A 25,217-nucleotide genomic window follows, 5' to 3' on the forward strand; every position below is an offset into this window, starting at 1 on the left:
ATCTATCCATCCATCCATCTATCTATCTAACCTATTTGTCTATCTTGATGAAGAAGAAAGTTGCCATGCTCTGAGTGGTTCCATGGATAGCCCATGTTAAAACTTTTAGCCTAGTAGCCCATAACAGATTACAGCTTGCCAATAACCACATAAGCGAGCTCAAAAGAGAGTCCTTTAGCTTCAGCCAAGTCTTCAGTCAACAGCAGCCCTGGCCACAGCTTGACAAAAACTTCTGGGAGAGAGCCTAGTCTGAATAAAACAGCTAAGTGGCTTCCACATTCCTGACCCAAGGAAACTGTGACATAATATATGTTTGTTATTGCAAGGCTTTACGTATTAGAATAACTCGTCAAACAGCCACAGAGAGCTCATAACTCATAATTATATTGGGAGTATGGGTGGGATAAAATATATTTGTGTTGGAGGGAAAAAGAGAGCTTAGTCACTGTGTTTCTAAATAAGAAAGAAATATTTACGCACACACACACACACACACAGTAGGAAAAGGAAAACTGGCTTTGAAACTACTTTTTAAAAAAATCATCCTAAGAAAAATCTGTGGACTTTTCAATTGTGTGTGTGTGTGTGTGTGTGTGTGTGTGTGTGTGTAACTTGGATAGGATTTAGAAAGGAAATGAAACTGTGTTCATATGTTAACTCTCCTACATCCAGTATCATCTCTTTCCACAGTGGGGCTCGCACAAGTCCATTAGGCCAAGGGCTTCAGGGTCTGTTGGCAGTGAAGCTACCCTGGCTCCAAACAGCTTGCCAGATGAGACCTTCAGTGAACCTCTCATCAAAGAAAGGGAGCTAGAGGAGTCATTTTACCTGCAGAAGTGCTGATGGATCAACGTGTGCTTTCAGTAAATAAAGAGTTTGAGAAATGCCAGTTTATGAAGACTCCAATCTAGCCTACCCATTCAGCAGGACTTGTCACTAGCCCAGAGGATATTTAAGAGTGATGCCATTGGACCTTATAAGCATTTTCTGCAGAATCCATCAAGTCTTGCGTGACATTGGCATGGGCACCCAAGATCATCACACTCCTTTGCTGTAGGACCTTTAGTCCTACCCAAAGATCATGCACTCTGGTCCACTCCATTTCACAGATGAAGAATGCCAGGACCTGGGCCAAGGAGAAAAGAGCTAAGGCTGAGCACTGTAGCCTGTGCATGCATCCTCATTCTGTTTCTCTCCCTCCCTCTCTCCCTCTGTGTCTTTGTCTCAGTCATGTGTACCTCAGACTAGTCTCGAACTCACAATCCTCCCACTTCAACCTTTCACATATTGGGATTAGAACCATATGTCACCAAACCTAGCACTGGGTTTGACACCCAAGCCAGTGCTGTTGTTCAGGGTTCCTTTCATTCAACGTATCTTATTAATTCCCCACTCCAAGTCTCAAGGCATGTCTGACCCCCATCTTGTTCATTTGAGTTATGAAAAAAAATGTGTCTGATATCAAACTGAAGAGGAGGGGTTCATCGTATTTGCAAAAGCAGGGGAGGCAACAGGAAGACAACCAACCTAGCCTTCCAATCCTACCCCAATTTTTAAAGGCAGGCTATCACCAGTGTAGCTGCCCTTAAACCCACTATGCACGCAGGTTGGTGCCAATCTCCTGGCAATGCTCTGGCCTCAGCCTTCCCAAATGGTGAGTTTCTAAGTGTGAACCCTCACCACTTGCTTTTACACCAACTTAATATTCTTACTTACATCTGTATTAATTCTGGCACCTTAGTTTTCATTTGTTGTTTATTCCTTTTTCACTTTGTTTACTAAGGACTCAGGAGGAGTCTACCATATAGCTAGATGAAGAAATAACAGATTATAGATAATAAGAGAAAAAAAATGAATCAAAAATGTTATGGATGGTTCCTAAGCTGTGGAATCCTGCTCCTTTAGGCCTTAACAGACCCAACATTTTCTGTGAAGTGTAAAGTGCCCCTTTTGTGCAATCATCACAGGAGATGAAGGCCCACAGTTTGCAGCCATATTCTATGGCTTCCTTCTTACTAGTCACACTTAAGAACCCCCCAACACACACACACACACACACACACACACACACACACACACACACAGAGAGAGGGGGGGGGGAGGGAGAGAGAGAGAGAGAAAGGGAGGGAGGGGGAGAGAGAGAGAGAGGGAGAGAGGGAGAGAGGGAGAGAGAGAGAGAGGGAGAGAGGAAAGGGAGGAAGGGAGAGGCAGGGATTAAAGAGAGAAAAAGTCGGCATAGAGTGGAGAAAGGCTCTGGCTGCCTTTCCATACTCCCAATCTGCACTCCAATCAGGGTGCAGACCAGGTGCTCCTGTTACCCTTTCATCATTTTCCATTAATGACTAGAAGGAAATACAAGAGGGGGCGATATCAAACACTGAACCATAACAAGTTGGACTGCCAGAATTCATAGTCGAAGAACACAAAAATCAGGGTCCTTGACAAATATCTTCTGCAAATTGATCCTTCTACCATTGCAAAATAAACCCACAGTTTTCCCAAGGTGCTAACACGAACCACCTACCTCTTGCTAGAATATCTGCATTCCCCACAGACCAAGTAAACTGTAAAGAGTCTACTCATGAGGGTGGTCAGGCAAAGAGGCAAACCTAGAGGGGAACACTAACTCCTCATAAGCAAACCCAAAACTGGGCTCCCAGGGATCAGGCTTAGCTGCAGTGGCTGACTCTTCATTCATGTATGGTCCAGCCCACCCTCCCCTGGAACTCTGGGGTAGGTGTTAGGAGAGCAAGCAGGGTAAGTAGATCCCTCACAAACCATCACTAAATCCCTGGAACTTTGTGCCACCACATTCTCTTTCGGATCCTGTCTTGCCTGCGCAATGGGCCATAAATTGCCCATCCTGCTTTACTTTCTGCAGTGCGAGAAAATAAAGACAGGGATGTAAAATCAGTCTCGCAGACTTAACAGTTACATCCGACACATGATACGCTTCGATGGAATTCCATACTCAGAAAACCTGCTGCTGGAGAGAAACCGCCGGGCTCAGGGGGACTGGCCCAACTGACAATATTTAGTTCAAGAAGATAGTTAAGCCACAAGCCAGACATAAAATGAGATCTCTTGGAAGGTGTACACTTCAAGGATTTCCAAATAACAGACTGGCCATTTAAGACAATACTCTTCTCCTAAAGACATTGAAGATTCCTGCCAGTCAATATAACTTTAAGCAGCTCACAACATTTCTTCTTATAAATAGACTCCTTATTCTCCAAGTCACACTATCAATTCAAAACTAAAAACAAAGCAAAACAAGCAACAACAAAGCCCTCCCAAACTGACGCACTACTTTCCAGTCTTTCTACCAAGCAGGCGTTACAGAGAAGTCTATGTCCCTGATGCTTTTCTGTCTAGAGTATCCTTAGTCTGCCCTTGAGCACTCAGACATCCATTGAAAGTAAGACACCTCCCATACAATCATCTAACTGCAGCCACCTCGGTGACAGGTCCAGAGAACATCAAACCAACACAGCTGACCCTGTTCCACACAACTTGAGTATCTACCACCACACATCTGTTAGGACAAGAAACCATCCCATAATATACAGGAGAGATGTTGCTAAGAAGAGACTAACTTCTGGCCCTGTCTGGATCAGGCATGCTTTCATATTCTGAGAAGTGAGTGTCTCCAGGAAGCTGAGCAACCCAGAGGAAAGCTGCCTTCGTTGGGTCTTGTTGGACAAGTTGGCCTCCGCTGTTGCACCAGTGAAATGAGACACATTAGATGTTCTTAGCCAGCTCTCTTGACTTGAGTGGCTTCAAATGTTGTCTGTCAGCGGAGGTCTACATGGCTAAACATAGACTGCAGATGTACACGGGTGCTTCTGGCCAGATCCAAGCCTCCCACCAGCCTAAGGGAGCATGTGGAGGTGCTTCTCCGAGGAAAGGAAAGTGGGCCGTTGTTTTTATGTTTCTTGTTATGACGCTCATAGCTGAAAACTACATTTGGGGTATTTTATAAAAATATTTAGCGAATATTAAATTTTCAAAAACAGTTCTCTCTATAAGCCAAACTGAGTTCCCACGTTTCAGCCAAAACCTTAACAGACAGGAACGTGTTTATTTGCTTTTTGGCAGTTTTTAAAACCTACTTATATTCATCCACACACTCACAACCAGAGAAGATTAATTACATCAGTTAGGAACAAGTCTGAAAAAAATACTGCCTGTAGTCACTTTATGTAGATGTTCTTCTACTCTGTTAGAATGGTCTTCCCTCCAAGACTTGAGGACCATCATAGGGGATGGGGGTAGAGCCAGAGGCTGGGGAGAATTGGGTCAAAAGAGTGGCTTCTGGAAATGAGGAGGTTGCTGCTCTCACCAATGGAAGCATCAGTCCTGTATAAGATCACAAGTCAGCAGCCCATTAAGGTGGGGGTAAGGGCACACTTCGTGACTGCAATTTTGTTATGATTATGAAGACTGACTAATCTTAAGTGGCCCTTGTGAAAAAAGCCATTGGATCCCCACCTAAAAGGGGTCACAACTCATAGGTTGAGGACTACCTATAGGCAGCACAAATTGGATTCAGGGGGTTTTTAGAAAATATGTGGGGTGGGAGAGGGGACAGAAAACATGAAGCTGGATGTAGTGAGTCTGGGAAGAGGGTGTGTGTGTGTGTATACATGATCAAAAGCTATGTACAATAGTCAAAAAATAAATAAAAATATTATATATCAAAAGAATGAACTTTGTTATGAGAACCTTCCACATCAGAGCATGAGGCTAACTAGACAGACAGAGCTTCATAAGTGTGTGTGTGTTAGTTTTCTTCTTCGGTGCCAAATTAACCTGAGAGGAGCTGTTTTCACTCACTGTTTCGGGGGGTTTCAGTCCATTAGAGCAAGGAAGGCCTAGCAGCGTTCACAGCAGTGAGAATATGTGGCTCCCCACATGGTAGCACCACTGGCAAGTAGAGAGAGCATCCCCCAAATGCAACCACCATCTGGGAACCAACTGCTCAGAGTGTGGGTCTGGCAGGGGATCGGCAGACTCAAATCGTAACAATAAGGTGGCCCCCACTTCCCCGACAAAAGTGTTTAAGGGCACAAACCTATCAAGTGTGTCCCATGTCACGTAGAACCAGGAGCCACCTTTCATACACTGAAATGCCACAAAGGTGCCTCAGATTCTTATGGAGTCAGGAGGCTTAATTATGAAAAAATAAATAAATAAATACGGGCATGCATGTGACTGCTCAATTTAGCATTAGGTTATAAGAAGTTATTAAATGAGCAATCGGGGGTTTTCGTACCTCAATACACTTTTTATCTGCCCCTCTCCCGAGTCTCCTGAATGGGTGTCAGACTCTGCTAGATAGTCTGCAATTGTGCCCGCGAGCCTAATTCCTGCAATTTTCTTTGCTGAGAACAGCTATCTGGAACCTAGGATATGCCTTCTCCCATATTATGGCTTATTTTTGCTTTGCCAAGGAAACACTAGCCAAGCTTCCCTTTGAACAGGAATCCTGGAGGGGACACGTGGGAGTGCTTTGGTCGACATTACTGGTAAAAAGCACCCTGACAGTTCTTCCTGCCAAAGGAGGAGACACGATGAAAGGAAGCACAGGAGGCAGGCAGAGGGGTAAGGCAGGGCACAGCCATGCCAGACAGAGATCTGTACACTGCTGGATGATGTGAAGTAACAAACAGTGTGCATTAGGAACGGGTTATGACACTCAAAGGGTTGTCTATGAGTATCCTGTCCTCGCTTCCTCTCCTTTAAGGAAACAGAACTGAACAAAGAGATGTTGGGAAGACAAGCCTAAGGGGTTGGGGTCCCTGAAACTGGATGATGAACTAATATTTCCTCACGGTGGGTTTGAATCTCTGGTGTCTGACAGCCCCTTTTTAACTTCCTTACCTTTCCATGGGGAATGGCATTCTAGACAGAAGCGGAGGTCAAAGCCAACTCTTTCTGTGCTAGAGAACAAAGGCCTCTCCTGAGGCAGAGACCAGAGAGTCTGGACATTGGCATCACAAGCTAGACACAGAACTTGGAGCAGAATCCCCTTTGATTCTAAAATGAAGGGGTCCAAAGCTAGGTTGGGTGAGAAAAATGTTAACATCTTCCCATCCTGGGCATCCACATTGGTTCAGTCCATTCCACAAAGAAGACGCATGTCCTAGTACATCACAAACGTCTGTTCTTACACACTTAGCAAGCATTTTCTTGAAAACATACACCGGCACTGTGATTCCAAATCTACGAGCACCCCCTTTCTATAAGGATGTATCATCCTATGAACTTGAAACCAATGTGAGCTAGAACTGAAGAAGCGTCAATTAAACTAATTATACTTATTCCACAGAACATCCCATACCAATGAAAACTGCTTCTTAGGCATGAATTCATGAACTTCCCACTTCAGACGCAAAAAATGCTGAGATCACAATCATGTATCACCACGCCCATCTTAGGAAATGCTTTAGAAACAGAATATGTTACACACTCAGGAGAGCGTAAGAGCCAGAGCATCAGGAGGCCTGCTCTAAAATTGTGTCCCCTAGAAATGACATGGAATCTACACTCAAGGTACTGTAACATTATGGATGCTTTAAAAAGGCCGGAACAAGCACAACACCTATCCCTACACCCAAAGAACAGGGAGAATTAGTCTTTTTTTAATGTTAAAATAATTTTTAAAAATAATATTAGGACACATTTTACACACACCCACACACACAGTCACACACAGAAAGAAACTTTTGGTTTTTTGACATGGAGTTTCTCTTCCCTGTGTAGTTCTCGTTGTGCTGGACTTCATTCTGTAAACCATGCTGGCCTTGAACCCAGAGATTTGCCTCTCTGCCTTCAGAGGGCTAAGATAAAAGTGTAGGTCACAATGCCCTGCTGTATACAATGAGAAGAGAAAGAAAGGAGAGAGAAAGAGAGACAGAGAGAGAGAGAGACAAAGAAGGAGGCAGGGGAGAGAATGGGAGGGTGGGAGGGAGAAGGAAAGTAAAGAAGAAAGGAAGAAAGGGCAGCATTCAACATAAGAATGTACATGTCACAATAATCCAAGGCACGGGGCACAAATGGCATCCCATCTCAGTCATAAACAAGTAGAATTTAACATTTAAGACACAAGGTTGCCCAATAGTTGAGCGGTTAAAGGTGCTTGGCACCAAGGCTACCCGAGTCACTCACTGGGGGAAGAGACAGCTCATACATGTTGTCCTCTGAACTCCACATGTGCACCGTGGCACATCTTCGAGCTCACATGTGCATTTGGCACAAATGAATAAAGGCATTCTGGCATAACAGTACTCAGGCATAGACATAGGTTAATATAGTGAACTGATCTTCAACAAAGGGGCAAAGGCAACAGATACAGGAAGGTGCTCCATCAGCTTTGTACAAAAACATTGAGACACAAATCTCATGACCTTTACAACGATATTCAATATGGACTACAGACCTCAATGCAAGTGCAAAACTATAAAACTGAAAGCACAGAAGAAAATCTAGATCAATTGGAAGAGGAAAGGAGGGAGGAAGGAGAGAAAGAGACAGAACCATTGCCAGAGGAATAAGTGACAAGTCTACACTGGGAGAGAGTATGTTATCTACCATAAGCAAAGAGCTCTTCAAATCAAATATCAAGAAAAGAAACACATGTTTCAAATGCCCCAACCACGTTAGCAGACACAAACCATCACAGAAGACAGACAAATAGCTATGACCATGAAGCAGGCTCTACCCCAGCATCCTTAAGGTGAACAGGAACTTCACAAAGCAAGAAGCTCATTCCATGAGTCAAAACTCAGAACTTGAGATCATTAAGACCTAGAGGGGGTAGAGTAACAGGAGCTTCTAGTCATCACTGGTGGGAAATGAGAAATGGCCCAGGAACTTCCGAAAGGAAATTTGACAGAAATTTTTTTGAATGAACAAACATGTTATTAAACATTTGTCTTAGAAAGAGTGTCTAGTATTTGAGCTCAACGATTTGTTTGAATGCACAGGAAAATGTTATGCCAGTGGGAAGCACCGAACAAAACAGTATAGCTGGACTACATGAAGCTAACGGCTTCCTCAAAGCAAGAGGCGCTGATGGAGAGAAGAGACGGTAGCGGGGCTGAGAGGGCTGCTGTGAAACCTGTCTGACCAGCAGAGGAAGAACACAGGAGCCTTCAGACCTGCAGTAAAGACCTCTGATCCATCAGTGTTTCACAGAATCATCACAAGGTCTGAGCGTGCATCTCTTCAGAAAGCACGCACAAATGGCTACCAAGTACATGAAAAGGTGCCCAACACCACTAACCATCGGAAAATGTAAATCAAATGACAGGGCACTGCCATCATTGATTGGCGTAGACGGCTAGGCCTGCCAGGCCTGCCAGAATAGCAACCATTATACAAAAATCAAAAACCAGCATTTACATTTTAGACACTTACCACGTAGCGTTGAGGTCAGGATCTCATGGTGGTTTTGTGCGTGAGCAAGCACACATGCATGCACGCGCGCACACACACACACACACACACACACACACACACACACACACACACACACGACTTCTTTCCTTATGTGTCATCATGTGGAAATGTTTCTTGAACAGTGGATATGTATGTATGTGCATGTAGAATGTTACGCAACTCTAAAAAAGAAGTGAATCCTGCCATGTGTGACATCATGTGTGAACTCAGCTGGTGCTGGATAGAATGAACCTTGAGAGATGGCTCTATTCTAAAGACTCATATACAACATTCTATCTTAACAAGGTAAGAAAGTTAACTGACATACTAAGTGTCGCCTGAGTCCGACTAGATTTTTATACACTTTTGTCTTTACTTCCAAGAGACCCTACAAGAACCCATCCAGAATCCCATTTGTGGTCATTTTAGAATCAGAAAATAAAAGGCATTTTGAGGGTGACAATAAATTAATAAATTATTGGTTTATTTGTTCATTTTGTATGTGTATTATGTATGTATGGGGGATGGGCATGCTCTGACTTGAATATGGAGGCCAGAAGACAATTTGCAGAAATCAGTCCTCCCCTACCACCATGTGGTACCTGAGGATGGAACTCAGATCTTAAGGTTTCAAGGCAAATGGCACTAACTTCTGATCTGTCACCATCCCTGAATGAATAATCTTGATAATATTTTCTTTCGCTTCTGATTGGTAAAGTATAACAGCAAAGTTAGAAATTGAATTACTTTTTAAAATCTGATATTTTTTTCAATAGATGTTTTTAAAAAAAATCAACGATAAGATATTTCTGATGCTATTTTTTTTCATTATCAAGATCAAACATAATTCATAAAAAGAATGGCTGGAAAGCTCCATGACTCCAACTCATAGAGGCATTTAGCGGGTATCACTTTGCTCCAGGAATTTATTCAACATTGAACAAAGCTGCGTGTTTGGCCTTGCTTTATTCAAGCACAGAGGATTCTACACTGAAAAAGAGGCTGTTGCACACTTAAGTAGCTGGCAGGACAGTAGGGCTGAAAGGACGGCGTGTGCACATCAGCCCAGCTGACACTTGAGAATGAACACAAAGAAACACTTCTCACTTCCCATTTCACACTCAGCGACCACACCACACTCATCTCCTCTCTTCACAGAGGGGAAACATAGAGCTCCAGTGGAAGAAAAGCAAAACTTGGGAAGAGAGAAACATTGTAAAGAACAAGTCGCAGTGCCTGAGTTCACATCCATGCTCTTGACAGGCGTATTGACAGCCGTACCACCCGGCAAAGATCAAGTGAGCTCCACCTCTCTATTAGGACAGAGATGGTGACAAGGAGCTTTCTTTGGTTTAAATGAAGTCAGTATAAAGAAAGTGCTTATCGAACCAACCTTATGTTTTACCCAAAACTTCACATGTCCACCCATACACCAGCAAAGAGTCAAGGACAAAAAGGAAAATGTCACCGCAGGAGGAGAGAGGTCCTGGCTTTCATTTGAGGTGGTGAAAACCTTTTTAGATGAATTGTCATGAGGTTTCCCTAACTCCCCCTAACATGCAGGGGAAAAAGCAATGGACCATACCTTCCATGGATGGACTGCATGCTGTGTCAACTGCCTTTCAATAAAGCTACAAAAATCGGAAGAGAATGGAGGAAGGAAGAGGAGAGAGAGAGAGAGAGAGAGAGAGAGAGAGAGAGAGAGAGAGAGAGAGAGAGGGGAGAACATCAGTGAAATACTTCAGTTGATGTCTGGATGGATGGATGGGTCAGTAGCTATTCTTGGCAAATAGAGAGCTCATTTCCATCTGTAATTATAAATGTATCTTCAGTTCAGTTCAAAGTCACTGTAACATCAAGACTTTCAAATTTCCTTTATAAATTTTCTCTTTTAGGAAAAAAAAAGAAAATACTTCAGTTGACACACACACACCTTACAAGACAACTTTCATCTTTTCTCAAATCTAAATCCTAAAAAAAAAAAAAAATTACTTTTAAATGCTTGAAGTTCTGTATTCAAAGATAGAAGTTTACCTTTGAGATAAGGCAACAAAAAGGGTTTTAAAATGTCTTTACACGAAGTGAGTTCAAGGTTTCTGCTTTATTACTTTATTTAACACCAAAGAAGGGATAGAGTTAACCAAAAATGTAAATGTTGATCTAAGACAATGAAGTCGAGTCCTACTTGAAAGTAGCATGTTATTTACCTTCAGATAACAGGAAAGGTACTGGGACTTTCCAACCAATCACACAGTCCCAACCCTCACTGTGTCCACAGCATGCCTACTTCAGAACAGGGTTAACTGCACTTCCCAGTGGTCTGTCCTTACTCCAGATCTGTTCTTAATTTAAAGATGCTGGGTGAACACAGTGGTTTGCCCTTGAAACTCCAGTTACTTAGCTGAAGAAGGATGGCATGGTCCTAGGATAACTTAGTAAGACTCTCTCAAAAACAAAACAACAACCCTACTCTCAGAATAACCAGAAGTAAATATGCGGTTTGTGTTCGGTGAACACACGCTTTGGTTTTTTGATGTGGGTTTCCTTTCCACATGAATGTGCACTCTGGGACCTACAAGCTTTGCACTGCTCTGCCACCAGTGATGGTGGCTTTCAAGGGACCATCTGCACTCACTGCCACCTGTATGTCAGGCAACGAAGGCTATGAAAAAGTCCGTGGCTAGTGCACGCAGTGGGGCAGATTATAATAAATAGTTCCTTCAGTCCCTCATAACCTCCACATGGGGTCTGTTTGGAAATCAAGGCTAGACCCTTTATCTTACCGGTGTGGTAATTAAAGTACTATTTACTTTTGACACATACATGAACTGATGCACCGGTCATCGGCTCCAGCCACCGGCTAGTTCAGCGTTTGCAGTGACTGCGTGGTTATCGGTCATGGGAGCGGATAATGAAGCATGCAGGTCAACAGTGCCATTTCATGTCCCCGTGAGTCACAGACAAGCTTATAACATAGCTATGAGCCTCAATAGCAGTTTCTCACCCAGCAAAAGCATCACACAAACTCCATGCTTAGTCACAGGAAACACGGTGTAAGCCTGGATTAGTACGTAATCTCTTCTCAAATTAATCAGAATTCTAAAAAGAAATGCTCTGTTTGAAGTGGTGGGATCAGTAAGTAAATACGGCAGAATAAGAGTTATAACACTGTGCTTTAGACTATCCTCAATTATGCAGATCATTTGCCTTTTAATGAGTTATCTTCAAACTCACTGCCCTGCACAGTTATGACTTTGGAGATCCAAGAGAAGCGGAGTTTACGAATGTCTCTAGTGGCTTTAAAAAAGAAGTCATTTATTTCTCCAGTTAATTACCTTTAAAAATAATCACTTCCTGAAGCCCCACCCCCATTGGAATGTAAAGGCACAGAACCCGAGGTGAAGATGTTTCCATATGCCATCCTTCCTTTCAGCACGATTCTGTCTTATTATAGTCCTACTCGGCGAGCCGAGGCTATTCCGCTGTCTTGTAGGAAAACTCCCACTGATGATGTAAGCAAGGTTGGTTAGTTTGCTTGTTTGCTGGTTTGCAGACAGGGTCTCTCTAGAACCCAGGCTGGCCTCGAACTCACATTCGTTCTGTCCGTCTACAGGTTGCTGGAACTGCAGAGAGATCACTTTCTCCCTAACAGACGCTAAGTGACATTACCATTTGCTCTCTGGACTGTGTCAAAAGTAATTCAGCAGAAACTACAAAGAAATAAACTTACAGTGCCTGACTCATTTGAGAACTCAACAGTAAGGTACCAATATAATCGGAACGGTGGTACCAATTGGTTGTGAGCACTGTTCTTCAAATTCTCTCTGGTTCATCTGGATGTTCTAGGTCTCCCACATTCCTCGCCACCAAATGAACATCTATGCTCGCCTGCCATCCTTCAGCATCTTGGTAGATCTCATCAACCATTGGGTAAAGGCAAGTGTCCCTGGCCCATTTCATGCTCGGGTACTTGAGAATGAATACATAAATTCCCTTAAAGAGAAAGGATCAAGGATCTTGCAATGGACCTAGCATCTCTCTTTCTCCTTTTCTCTCTCATGCTCCCCCAATCACTTTTGGAATATTACACCACAAATGGCAGGCCATTAACCAAAGCAGCTCAATACCCACATCCATGCCAGCTCAGCCTGACTTGGTGCCTAAGGTGATATGAGACGGAAAGGCATCCATTCCTTCCTCAGTGGTCCAGCAGCACACGGCTCTGTCTGTAGCTGTTCAAGATGCTGCCATTGGCAAATGCCGCCCACCCCCCCCCCCCTGCTATATATTCAGTTAACCATTAGAGCTAAAGGGGACAGGAAGGGCTGTTCTAGGAATGGGCAGTGGACACGGGTAAACCAAGTTTTTCCTCCCTTACGTGGCCACCTACTTCAAAAAAGCCCAATAGGAAACATGACTGAGGGGCTGGAGAGCTGGCTCAGCAGTCAAGAGTTCAGTTGCCAACACCCACACCCAGGGTGCCCTTCGACGCAGCCACCTGTAACTCCAGCTCTGGGAACCCAAGCCCTCTTCCGGCTTGCTCTGTCACCTGCACCCAAGTGTACATACCCACAGATGCACTCGAGTGCAATAACTAAAAACAAATCAAAATAGTTGAAATCTCCCACTGAAACAAAATGCTAAAGAAAACACACTCAAGACTCCTCAAGCCAAGATCAACACATGTATTTACATACACACGAAGTCACCAATTTCTACCCCATTTTTAAGAGCAGATTTTCAAACAAACTCTTATATTTTAGGCATGTGTGTCACAAATGGCCCGAGTGAAATCCTATGGAAATTCCTCCAACATCTGTGAGTCATTTCATACAATCCATCATGGCTTCTAAACGTTCACCTTAGAGAAGAAAGATCAGAGTAGAATAAGCAAACACCCACATGTAGTAATAGTTTTTCTCTCCTATTAAGCACAGCCTGAAGCCCGCTAATATTTTCCAGAAGCAACTTCACTGTTAACACTTTATTTTCATGCACAACTTGGTTCTTGAGTAACCAAAAAGTCACTTACAGGCTGTAACTGGAGAATCAAAGACTAACTAAAAGGAGCCAACCCTAATGAGGGTCCCCAAATTCAGGAGACAGCTAAACACTTAACCCAATGTCCAGTCCCATCTTTATTCCTGCCACCGCCCAGAGGCTGCAAAATTATCCGATATCCTGGGAAGGTTGTAACTATGAATTCCAGATTTGAATGCACTATCAAATTAAAATGTGAGCATAAATGACCTTCACACTATCAAATTATGTTTGGTGGGTGGGTGTGCTGCAGTGCGCACAACACTCCCTGTGATAGTAGGAATGGATCTGACTCAACTCATTTTACAGGCCCGGAGTTGCTGACACCTGACAGTGTTCTAAGTGTGAGAATGAGCCACTGTTCCTTTTGTCAAAGGTCACAGGACAAATGGCTGCACCTTCCCTTGCCCTTCCCTTTCCTCAGAGCTCTGGGAAATAATTGCCTACAAATACCTTTGCTTTTCCTGGAAAGGAGAGTCAATTGGGTTTATTTTTTAAATTGGGGCCAAGGCCTTGAGCACCCTGTACTGAGAAATAAATAAAGTAAATGAAGCCTTTTTGAAAATGGGTGTGTATTAAATACACATCTTAAGACTCGGGCCTCCATAGAGATGAGTTCTAACATTCTACAGAAGCCAAGTCTAGTTTATCCAGCAAAAATGACTCTACTATTGTCTCTAGCTCCTTACACAAGCACAGGTAGCATTTGCCCATGCCACACCCTACACATGGGAGGCAGTAGGAGCCTGGGCCTGCCCATGGTTGGCTTCTATGCTTTGCTTCTCTAGTCATGAGCCAGTGCAGAGACACCACAGATATGGCTGGGTGGGGGCACAAAAAAACATTTCTATCTTATTCTGGAGATCACCAGGCATGGAGGCACAAGGTTGGAATCCCAGTACTCAGAAGGTCAGAGACCGGAGGACCATGAGTTTAATGCCAGCCTCCAGTACAGACTAAAGCTTCGTCTCAAAAAAAACACCAAAACAAAAAAACAAAACAAAACAAAACAAAACAAAAAAAAAAAAAAAAAAAAAAAAAACAATTCTTTTAAATCAAAAATTATCTTTTAGAGGCTTCTGCTTCAATGTGGAGGCTGCTTTGGCTATTCATTCCGCACAACCTCTCAACACCCCCTGTTCCAAATAATCCACTTTAATTAGAGGCCAAGGTTAAAAGTCAAAACTAAACAGACTTCTTGGCAAACTGAAAAATAACCCAAACTGTCCCAGAAAGCTTGTGGCTAATTTTATAACATCTACCACCCAGTGAGGTTGTACCGCAGGAAGCCTGCCCTGTTCCACGCTTACATAAATAAGATCATGACAAGCAATAAAGCCCATTAAGAACCAGGAAGACAGCGACTCATTTTAATGAGTGAATTTTCCAAGAAATCTCAGTTTCAAGTTTATGGAACTTAGATCAGATTTTCTTCAAATGCCCTCCCACCCCTGCTGAAAATCTTTATGTAACTAATTAACTGTGATGTTTTTTCATGTCCTGATTCTTTTTCTACAAGAGGAAGGATTGGCCTGAACCCCTTCTCCACCATTTGCTCTACAGGGAGAACCCAAAGAAGAAAACCATACAACCTCAGGGGTGGGACCTATAATTCGATATAACTGGCCCTTGGTCTTGGAAGTGGGTCCTAAACAAACAGACGGGATGAGAAAGGTTTTCATTTCTCTGCTCTCCCATCACTTCTCAGCCCTATGTTCTTACAGGATTGCAGTAATAGGCTTTTTCAGAGTGCCACCCAAGCTAAAATGCAAAGATAGAGAAGATGGGGGAAAAATGTTCTAAAGTCAAATTAAAGTTTAGGTATCATTTCTACTTAAACAAACAAGAGTTGATACCATAGCCTTTGCTGTATAATTCATTATTATTTTTTTTTATTACTAGCACCAGCAACAATCTTTGTTTTTCACATATTTACCAAGAACTAAACCATACAAGAATACATATAATGTTATAGTGGAATTCAAAGATGTCTCCAATCTTCGTTCTTCTCTTCCTTCAAACAGTGAAGAGCTACAACTTTTGCCCAGTGACAAAACCCTCAGAGGGATGTGTCCAAGTCTCCATTGCATGTATTAGTGTATTCTGTCTTCTTCCTTCGAGCTTGCCTCTCCCCTTTCCAATTCAGATAAACCCAGCTAATGATCAGCCCCTTCTTGTCACGCTTGGCTTGGTCCTGACTCTTCTCACAGATGCCCAAATATTTGTAGCTCTTATCTACCTCCTTTAGACTTGATCAACCTAGCTTAAAGGGGAGAAAGGTTGGAAACAACTGGTATGCAGGTTGTTCCCCTCTCTGGGAGTTGTTTTTCTGGCCTGTTGATGCACAACACTTGAAACACCCCACACCATGTGCTATGAGGCATGGAGGCCTGCTCTGGACTGTCTGCATGGCTGGTATTCTGACTTATATTCCCTACAGCGGTGATAGATGCATCCAGTTTCTCGGGGCCGTGTTTCCCTGGTGACTAATGTGCTGCGCTTGCCAAACGGCTTGCTGAGTTAAAGGGCAAGGAAGGTTCTGTCTGGGGACGCAAAAGAGATGACTGGCTCAACTGGGTCTTAAACCTTTAACCTTAGCTTCATTAGCTCTGAGCACCAACCAGCCTCTGCTGCATCATGACAATGGCCCTAGCTATTCACAAAGGGCACCACTTGATTCAGTAGGTAGGTAGAAAAGCATAAGACCCCACAACACAGAAAAGGACAAATTGGCTGGCATACCATATATTCAATGAACTTAGCTCTGTCTCCTTGATATCTTTTAGGAGAAAGTTGTTCCTGACCCCAGTTCTCACAGATCCTCCATGTTAGCCCTCAGGATGATGAAGCCTTATTTAGGCTCCGACTCATCTTTAAGGTAAAGGTAGCCAGGATCACGGTTAAGCATCATTATTTAACTCAAGAGTCAGAGAACCTAGAAACCAACTTTCTGCCCTCTCAAACCATAAGGAAAAGAAATTCCCTTCACAGATGGACAGAGATACATCATGGAGAAGAGGGCAGAGGGAGATAAATAAAAATAAATGATATTTACCTTCTTCTGTTTCATGCCACACGATCCCTTCCAAATTGACACTGGTCCCAGGTTCACAGGGCCCAAGACACTCTGGCTCTGTCACTACTCCAACTTCACACGTATTGACACCCACGGACCGAGTCCGAACCAAAAGCTGTTCGACTGGTGCTGCAATATTGGATGAAGATGGGGGAAAGTAGGAGGGCGGAATCTGAGGCGCGAGACAGCTGGCAATCGGCGGCGGTGGTGCCGGCACTGTAAACAGGGGGTCAACCTGAAAGACAGACAGGCTTACTGCAGGGGTGATGCATTCTGGGAGTTCTCTGTAATGCAATCTGCTTACATGGCTTCTAGAACAGATCATCATTCCACATTTCATTTGCAATGACCAAAGGCTCGGAGTGCTTTCGTGCTGCCAAAATACGAGCCGAACAGAAATGAGAATTTTGTGTTTTCAAGTCCAAGAAGGTGAAGAGGGGAGCTCTAGCTTCCAGATTGAGAAGCAGGCCTTCTAAATTCACCAACGGACAACCTTTTTGTCTGTGAAAATGTGAATGAAAAATGGTCTGTAAAATTAACACTCCTTCCCATTCATACAGAAACCTCAATTTCAAAAGTATGACATTATCTAAGGGAGAAACTCTGATAAATACTAATAAACAACATCTATGTTATTGGACATTTAAATAAAGGAGATGGACTACCATTATTCTCAGAATACTTTATAAAGCATAATGAATTAAATCACTACTAAAATATATTAACTTCCTCTGATGAATACATAAAATTTATAACTTGATTATACACACTGAAGCACATAAACTGAATATTAGCCTGTGTTAAGAACCAATTCCTAATTAAGTGTTCTAGCGTGAAGTTTAGCAGAAATTCATAAAGAGGGTAGATAAATGTGTGTGCCTGGCACCAGCACAACCTGAGCTCTCCAAACCACAAAGCCTTCTGTGGCTCATCTTATTGAGGCAACTGGGGGGCTTGACCAAAGCTTGGCAGCTCCGTCTCAAAATCCAAGAGAAATGGAAACGGCAGCCAAGTACAAGGCCTAGCTGTCCAAGAATGTCCCCTTGGAACCCCTAGAAAGGCAGCAAAGGTGTTCTTCTCCAGTTTAGATGCCCAGCTGAGATGAAAACAAAGTCCCCGTATGTACAAAACAGATTGCCAGCCATTTATTTGGCTCACATACCAACGGCTGGTGATACCACTGAACAGCACTGATCTGCCCTTGGAAACAGGTCACTGGTTGAGGAAAAAGGCAGAGGCACACATCTGTATACTGGGACTCAGGATTACCTACGCACTGTGCTCAGACAATTGCAGTGCCAAGGGTCAGCATCTTGCATTCGCTACCAGTTGGGTTAGCAAACAGTAAATGTTAAGAAGGACACACAGATGGGTGACCTAGTAAAACCCCATCTGTTGGGCATACATCTCTTGCTTCATAACGTCTACTTTGCAGTCTTTGGCTATAGATTTTAATATTACCTAGTTTTTGTTGCAAGGAGAAAAAGAGTATCTCAATAGAGTCAGATGAGAAATTGTGTTCCTTAAACAGCCCGGGCAGTTGTCTGGGTGGGCTCCTGGATGAAATGACCAAAGGACTACAATATGCATCCCACCTAGAAGGATAAAGTGACATTTCTTCCTCTGAAGCTATTCTAGATGCCAGAGAACAACCCTTCTCCCATCTGCATGTTAAAGAAACTTAATTTCCTGCTCAGAAAAGCTGCCATAAAACTTCTTTTGCACCATGCTTTTTATTGTTCTGCGTTCCTGCTCCTGATGGCAGAGTCCCAGAAAGAAAATCCCTCAGCAGGGCCAAATCTTAGATAAGGTGATTTATGCCTGTGAGAGTTACTGCTGCTTAATGTGGGTCAAAGTTCGCACAGCAAGTTCCTGTTTAAAGTGGGGGCTGATAAAGAGGAAAGGGGCTCTGCAGAAGGAAATTAAGGTGGGGGGAGAGGGAGAAGGGGGGAGAGAGAGAGGAGAGAGGGGGGGGAGAGCAATCCTAACTAGTCTTTATTGCAGATAAAAACCTGTTTGTGAGATCAGAATCACACAACAAAATTAAAAACCGTAAGTGAGGCAACGGTTTAATGCTAAAAGGACAAATATGGAACATGTTTCTGAAAATAGACTCAGGTGGCCTGACTCACAGCCCGCACTAATACTGAGAACAAAGACAGCTTGAGTTAATGTGTAAGAAAATGGGCCAAAATAAAAGCCTTGAGGAGTCTGAGAGAGCCTTGGTTTACATTCGGAAGGCAAGGATCGAATGGACAATGAGCGGGGCCTTTCTGGGTGCAGCGTGTGCTCACACTAGGACTTTGACGCTAATTAGTCAGTGACCCTCCCCAATCCTTTAACCCCTCTAACTAAGGTCCACTTTCCTTAATTGGAAAATGGATTCTTCAGACTTCTAATGTTGCTAACAAACCTTACTACACCTGTTTCTGCATTAAATTCAACACAACCCCACTTAGAGACAGGTTGAACACATCCTATAGTATTTGTGACATTTATGTAATTCCTAAACTCAAATTTCCTTTTGGAATTATTGCTGTGGAGCTGCTACTGCTGCTGCTGCTGGGGGCCAAAACCCAGGGCCTGGCGTAGACTCAGGCTACGTTCTTATCACTGTAAGACATTCCTAACCCTAAATTCAAATTCCTGAGGAATTTGGGTTTCTTGGTAACAAAGGCATCCTAATAAACTAATTGTGCTTATTTTCATGAACACCAGCCAAATGTAATGATCAAAGCTGAGCTAGTGATAAAATAGAAGTCCCATCCAACAAGTTTTAAAACAAGGAAGTAAAGACGGTTCAGAGACTGACTATAAATATGAACTTACTCATAAAATGATGACAGTCTAAAGACCTTAACACCTGGTAGGTAATATAATCTCAAATATGCAAATCTTTGATTGACACAAGTGAAGCATTCTCTCTTTTCCTCATGGAACCCATAACTGCTGTTCTCTCCCCCACAGGCCTGAGTTCTGCGGAGGTGGGGCACAAAGACCACCCATGTGGCCATCAGCTGGCCCTCCTCTCTACAGGCCACCAAATGGAAAGAAGGCTTTCTGGAAAGGAACTGCAGCCACTCCCAGCGTGTTTTATTTGGCCCATTTGGTATTTTTAAAAAGCATTCCTTTTATTTACCAACACTCAGGAGCTTAGGGAAGAATCTGGATTTCCATTAGCTCAGATGACTGGAAATGGAGCTCCGTGGAGCCCACATTCCTCACATCAGCCACAAGCAATGTGTCTGTGCCTTGAAACTTTGCCTGAGGACATCACGGAATGTTTCAGCATGAAGGCTACCTAGACCAACCCACTCAATCCAATGGAAACTTGTGTCCCCCTTTTTGAGCAAGAACAATAAGCTAGCTCTGATGTCAGCCAGGACAGCAGAAAAGAACACTCAGCAGTAGGAAATTCACAAGCGAATCACCTACCCCAGGAGACTAAAACGGAGGGGAATGTTCAGAGAATATGACCAGTAATTTCTACCAGGTAATGCCTGGTGGAAATGTTCCTCTGAGGTTTCAGTTCTCTCATGCATGTTATTACAGAGCTTACATGCCACATTTGTGACCAGGACCTTAGAGGATAGATTAAGTTAACTTAGTATTATTTAGTATTTGTTGAGACAGGGTCTCCTTAAACAGAATAATCTGACTTCAATCTGTGCATTCCCCTGCTTCCCTAGGTCTGGGATTATAAGACCCACACCCTGCTTTAACAGTCATACAAAAGGAGTAACTCCACTTGAGCCATTTCTCAGGTCACTGATCTAGGCTGGGGCCATCATTTCTTCAGCCAATGAAGCTTGTTAAGGCAGTGAACTGTGAACCATTCCACGGGCCTGTCTGCTATGGGGAGGCAGCTTCTGAGCAGGGCAGCTAAAGGGGTTTTGTGATCAAGGGGCCCGGGGTTCAAGTCCTGACTATACCAATGTATGTTGTATGGGAAGCTAAGCCAATGGCCGCTAACATCAGGATCAGAATCTAAGAAATGGATGGTAATGGCCATCGTACCCACTGGGTTGCAAGGAAAATGGAGACAGTTCATGCAAAAGGAATGTCCAGCACAGGGTACAGTTCAAATGAAGGTGGTAACGACCAACACCTCCACAGGGCTGCATTAAAAACTGGGTGCCTCTCGGTAAACACTATCTTAAGTGTGTGGCCGATTTCCCCAGTCTGATATTCCAGCTCTCTAAACCCTTCACACAACTTTACAAAGCTGTTGTTTATATGTTACTATAGTCAACATAAATCTGTAACCACTCCCCCCAAATGCATAGCTAAGTTTGCTTAAAATGTGTTAAATGTATAAGAAAAGTGGGTTTAACCCAGAGGAGCTCAGCCTGGGGAAACGCAGGCTCTTTCAAACACTGACACCTGGCAGCCATCCTTGCGTACGGTCCACACCCATTTTATAATCTCCAGGAAGAGAGCATCTCAGAGGTCCTGATGAGGGCCTAATTACCAAGAAGTCTTCCCATCTCCAATTGCACCTTTTCTCACACAGCCTTCCCTGTGTTCTATTCCTGCTCCTCAAACCCCACATCCACTAAAGAGATACTGCTCCTAACCTCTGAGCAACCTGCAACAAAAGAAAGAAAATGGGGGAGGGGGTAAAGAAAATTAAAAAAAAAGAATGGGCTAGAGCTTCTATTCCCCAAGGCTAACAAGCTTCATCAAGAGAATCAATCAACACTAATTAATCATAAATGAATTGAAATGACAACTTGAGTTGTACAGTGAGCGGTGGGACGTTCATGATCAGCAGTATGGGGCAGACAATCTAGTCTGTAGCGTTGGAATCCTAGCCCACTCACTCACTACGGATGCTCAGGCAAGCCACTAGCTAGATCTCTATGTGACTCTTGTCTTCATCTGCAGATTTAAAAACAAACCAAAACAAAACAAAAACATAAATAGCCCCTAGATAATGTGACAGGGAGTCATACAATAAACCCTGATTCAGGGCTTAGGACAGAGTAATACTCAGTAAGTAGGGGCCACCATCAGAATTATTACTATCATGGCAAATACGTCTGAGACCCAAATGAAGGGAAATTGATGAGTGGTCTGGTCCTAAGAGGCCAAAGGTTAGGCTTTAGTACAAAAAGCAGTACAAGAAAGGCAACCCTGCGTGCCTTCCTAGGAAAAGAAACATATTTCTAATAAGATAGTCCTCATTTAAAACTCACGGGGTGGGGGATGGGCTTATACAGTACTAACAGCGAAAATTAAAGATTAGGGGGGAAAGTACTGGCCAGTTATATATATATATATATATATATATAGTAAGGGTTCCTTTGTCAACGCTCTTGTCTGTCATCTTGATGGGACACTGATGTAACCTATTAAAGCCCAAAAGAGGAAAGCAGCCATCTCGGGGTGAGGGTGGAGGGGCAGGGGAAGGGGAGGGAAAAAAAAGACTAGTAAGTCTAACAGCTGGTGGTGGCAGCCTGTCAAACTGAGGAAAGTTAATGTCAAGAACAGACGCGCCGCAGTCTCTCACTGTTATTTTTGCATGATTATTCCCAGGTGTTGGTGCACGCTGTGCAGTAGCCTGGCTATTTATCACGCCAGAGAGCCTAAGAGCAGGGGGCGGGGGGGGGGGGGGGGGAGCAGAGGGGTGGAGGGAGGCGGGGAAGAGAAGGTTATTTACACTGATAGCCAGCACTTAGTGTATGTAATCAGAGGGCTAGGGGCGGGGGCGGGGGGAGTGGGGGGACGACTCTGCAGAGGTCCTGGCAATATTTTCTCTGTTCACCTTATTTCAAGGGCTTCCTGAGTGCTGATGAGCCAGGAAGGCTCCAAAGCTAGAGTGCTGGTGGTGGCTGCTTTTTCTCATCCAACATTTGACTGTGTCAGCCAGGGAGGGTCCGCACTACCAGGAAACCCAGAGCAAATCCAGAGGGGTCTCCCGGGCTGGGCTGAGGGGCAATGCAGCAGGCATTCTAGACCAACAAAGACACATCCACGTGGCTCTGCTACAGGAAGACAGCCAGCGAGTGCGGAGGGCTGAGAAAGGAGCCCAGGGCTTCCCACAGAGGAGCATCCTCACTGCAGAGACCACCCCGCCCCCGCCCCCACTCCTATTGGCCTGCACGGGGTTGAACCCTGACGGGACACCTAGGTTTCTGCCATCTGTTCTCACAAATCTCCACAGGGCTCCTGCCGTTAACCCCTCAATCCTGGGATTCTCAGACTGCCAACCGCCACAGGCGGGCGGAGTGCTGTTTCAGTTTGCACAGAGTCAATGTTTTGATTCTCTGAGCATGCTGGGGCATGGGTACTTAAGGCTCACATTTTCTTCATATCCTGGTATTTGGCTGTTTTATTAGATTGCCCACAGTCACCTCTTAATTTAAAACGCATTAGGCAGAAGACTGCTCCGCCGTAAGTGGAAATCCCGGCTTTTTGGAGGTGACCATGGCCGCCATGGCAGCAAATCTGTGTTAGACAGCTGCCTGACGTCACTGTTGCATTAGCAAAGCCGGGTCGGCTTAAAAACATGTTCCTTAGACACTGATCCCCTCTCCAAAATTAATCATGTTTAAATTTCCATCTCCGGTGGACACACCAGAACAGCACCAGCTTTGGTCATTATTCTTAGTTTAGCCTCTCCTACGTGTGGTAGACAGTTCTGAGAAACAAGATCAATGCAATTCATGCGTTGGGACTTTCAGTGCAAAAACAAACAAACAAATAAACAAACAAACAAACAAATAAATAAATAAATAAGTAAGTAAGTAAATAAATAAATAAATAAATAAATAAATAGGAGTAGAGCAAATTCATGCTAACAATTTAAAGGACCAATTCTCTTCCAACCCAGAGTCTCCACTATTGCCCCATTAGAGAGTCAGGAACAAGATCCCAACACAGGGGCAAATTATCCAAAGAGCTAAAAATTCAAAAGTCCTGCCTGCTTGTTGCTCTAGACTTGTTTGTCGAAAGAGTTCACATTCTGAGTTACTGTTTAACACACACAATGTAAAGGGATTAGAATAGTTCTCAAACAGACATCATAGGCAAGATTACATTGTGCCCTTGAGTTTTTCCATTTGATCTTCACAAAGTCATGAGGAGGAGATGGGAAGAGACGAAGGGTCTCTTAGGGAGAGCAACCAAGCCAGAATTTGAACTGGCCAAGGTCAGGCAAAAGCAGCAACCTGCTCTAAATGCAAAACAGAGCCAGAGAAAAAAAGAATGCCTCCTCCACAGGGAATTCCTTATCCTTTTGTGTACACAGGAAGCCAGGCACCCGAATTACTTTCAATGCCTACAGTTTTGAAGTTTGCACACAAATCCTGTGATCCCTCCTGAACTCCCAACCCTAACCCCAGAAACAGAGGACTTTGTACATGAGTACATGAGTTTGAATCCCCAAAAATCCATGAAAATATGTTGAGCATGGTTGAGCACACACCTGTAAACCCTGTGGGGTTGAGGTGGGTGGTTGCACAGTCAGGAGATAGTTGAGGCTTCCTGGATGTTATTGTAGCTCAGGTTTGCAGAGGGACCTTGTGTCAAGGGAATGATGCAGAAAGTGATAGAGTTAGATAGGTACCCTCTGTGGCCTTTCAGGGGGTGTGCAGAAACAAACCAATATACATAATACATCCAGGTACGAATAACACACACACACACACACACACACACACACACACACACACACACACACGGATGGTGGAGAATTAGCTGCAAGGTAGAGTAACATTATGCAACTCTAGACTCCGTCCCCAGCATCAAGGGGAGAAACCATAGGTGAGATGCTGCGAAAGCCTCGTCACAAACAACTATTCTCTGGCCTCCTGGGGCCAGGAAGACTGCTTCCACTTCCAGCCAAGACAAACAGAATGCTGGACACACGCAGAATGTCAACAATCTAGGCTCTCTATAATGCTGCTTGAGGTGTGTGTGGGGGGGTGGTCACTGTCCATCAGGAATCACCCCAGAAGTGGCACTATGTGCAAGCACATGTAGACAACATGCTTAAACAACAGCTTGTCTTTAAACTTCCTTGACTGGCTTTGGCTCTTTCCCAAGCACCATCAAAGGTATGAATATGCACTGACAGTCTAATTATACCACTCAGCCCAATGCCTTAATTTCTTTTGTTTTGTTTGTATTTTGTTTTTGAAGCTAAACTAAATCTCCCCTCAAAGATGCTCAATATGTAATTTCATACAGATCTAGGCCTCAAGAGCCCTTCCACCATATCCTATGAGTTGTCACCTGCCCTTCCACCATATTCTATGAGTTGTCACCTGCTTAGCCTCATTTGTGTTCTCTCAGAAACCACTGCTCCACTGCTGAGCCACAGACACTCAGTCCATTCTGAAAGTGAGTAGGGTGTCGCAGGAAATGTTTGGTTTTCGCATCCTGTTTCCAAAGAGTCTTAAAATGTAAAAACAAGCCACAGGGAAGGGTGGTGGAGATCATAGGAAGTACTAGAAAGGCCACCTTCTTTCTGGGAAGAATCCTTTTACAATCCCCTTGGTACGAAGTCCAGTTCTGAGAAAAGGTCCACCAAAAATTTTGTTTCTACCAATTAAGTCACATTCGAATCCCTTGATGAAGGCATCCCGGAAGTGGACCCAATGCTGCTCTACAGAGGGTACCTCTGAGAGCCAAGGGGTCAATTTCAACTCTACTG

General features: G+C 43.8%; 1 protein-coding gene across 1 annotated transcript in view; it reads right to left on the minus strand.

The window, feature by feature from the left end:
- The window catches only part of ZNF608 (zinc finger protein 608), a gene marked incomplete at both ends in the record, with an annotated part of 100,134 nt that overhangs the window by 41,082 nt on the left and 33,835 nt on the right, over nt 1–25,217 (minus strand). The window contains 1 exon segment of the mRNA XM_080919945.1: nt 16,538–16,793. Coding sequence (XP_080776071.1) covers nt 16,538–16,793 — 256 coding nt within the window.

This window comes from Micromys minutus (assembly GCF_963924665.1).
Source record: "Micromys minutus genome assembly, chromosome: 8".
Classification (NCBI taxonomy): Eukaryota; Metazoa; Chordata; class Mammalia; order Rodentia; family Muridae; genus Micromys; species Micromys minutus.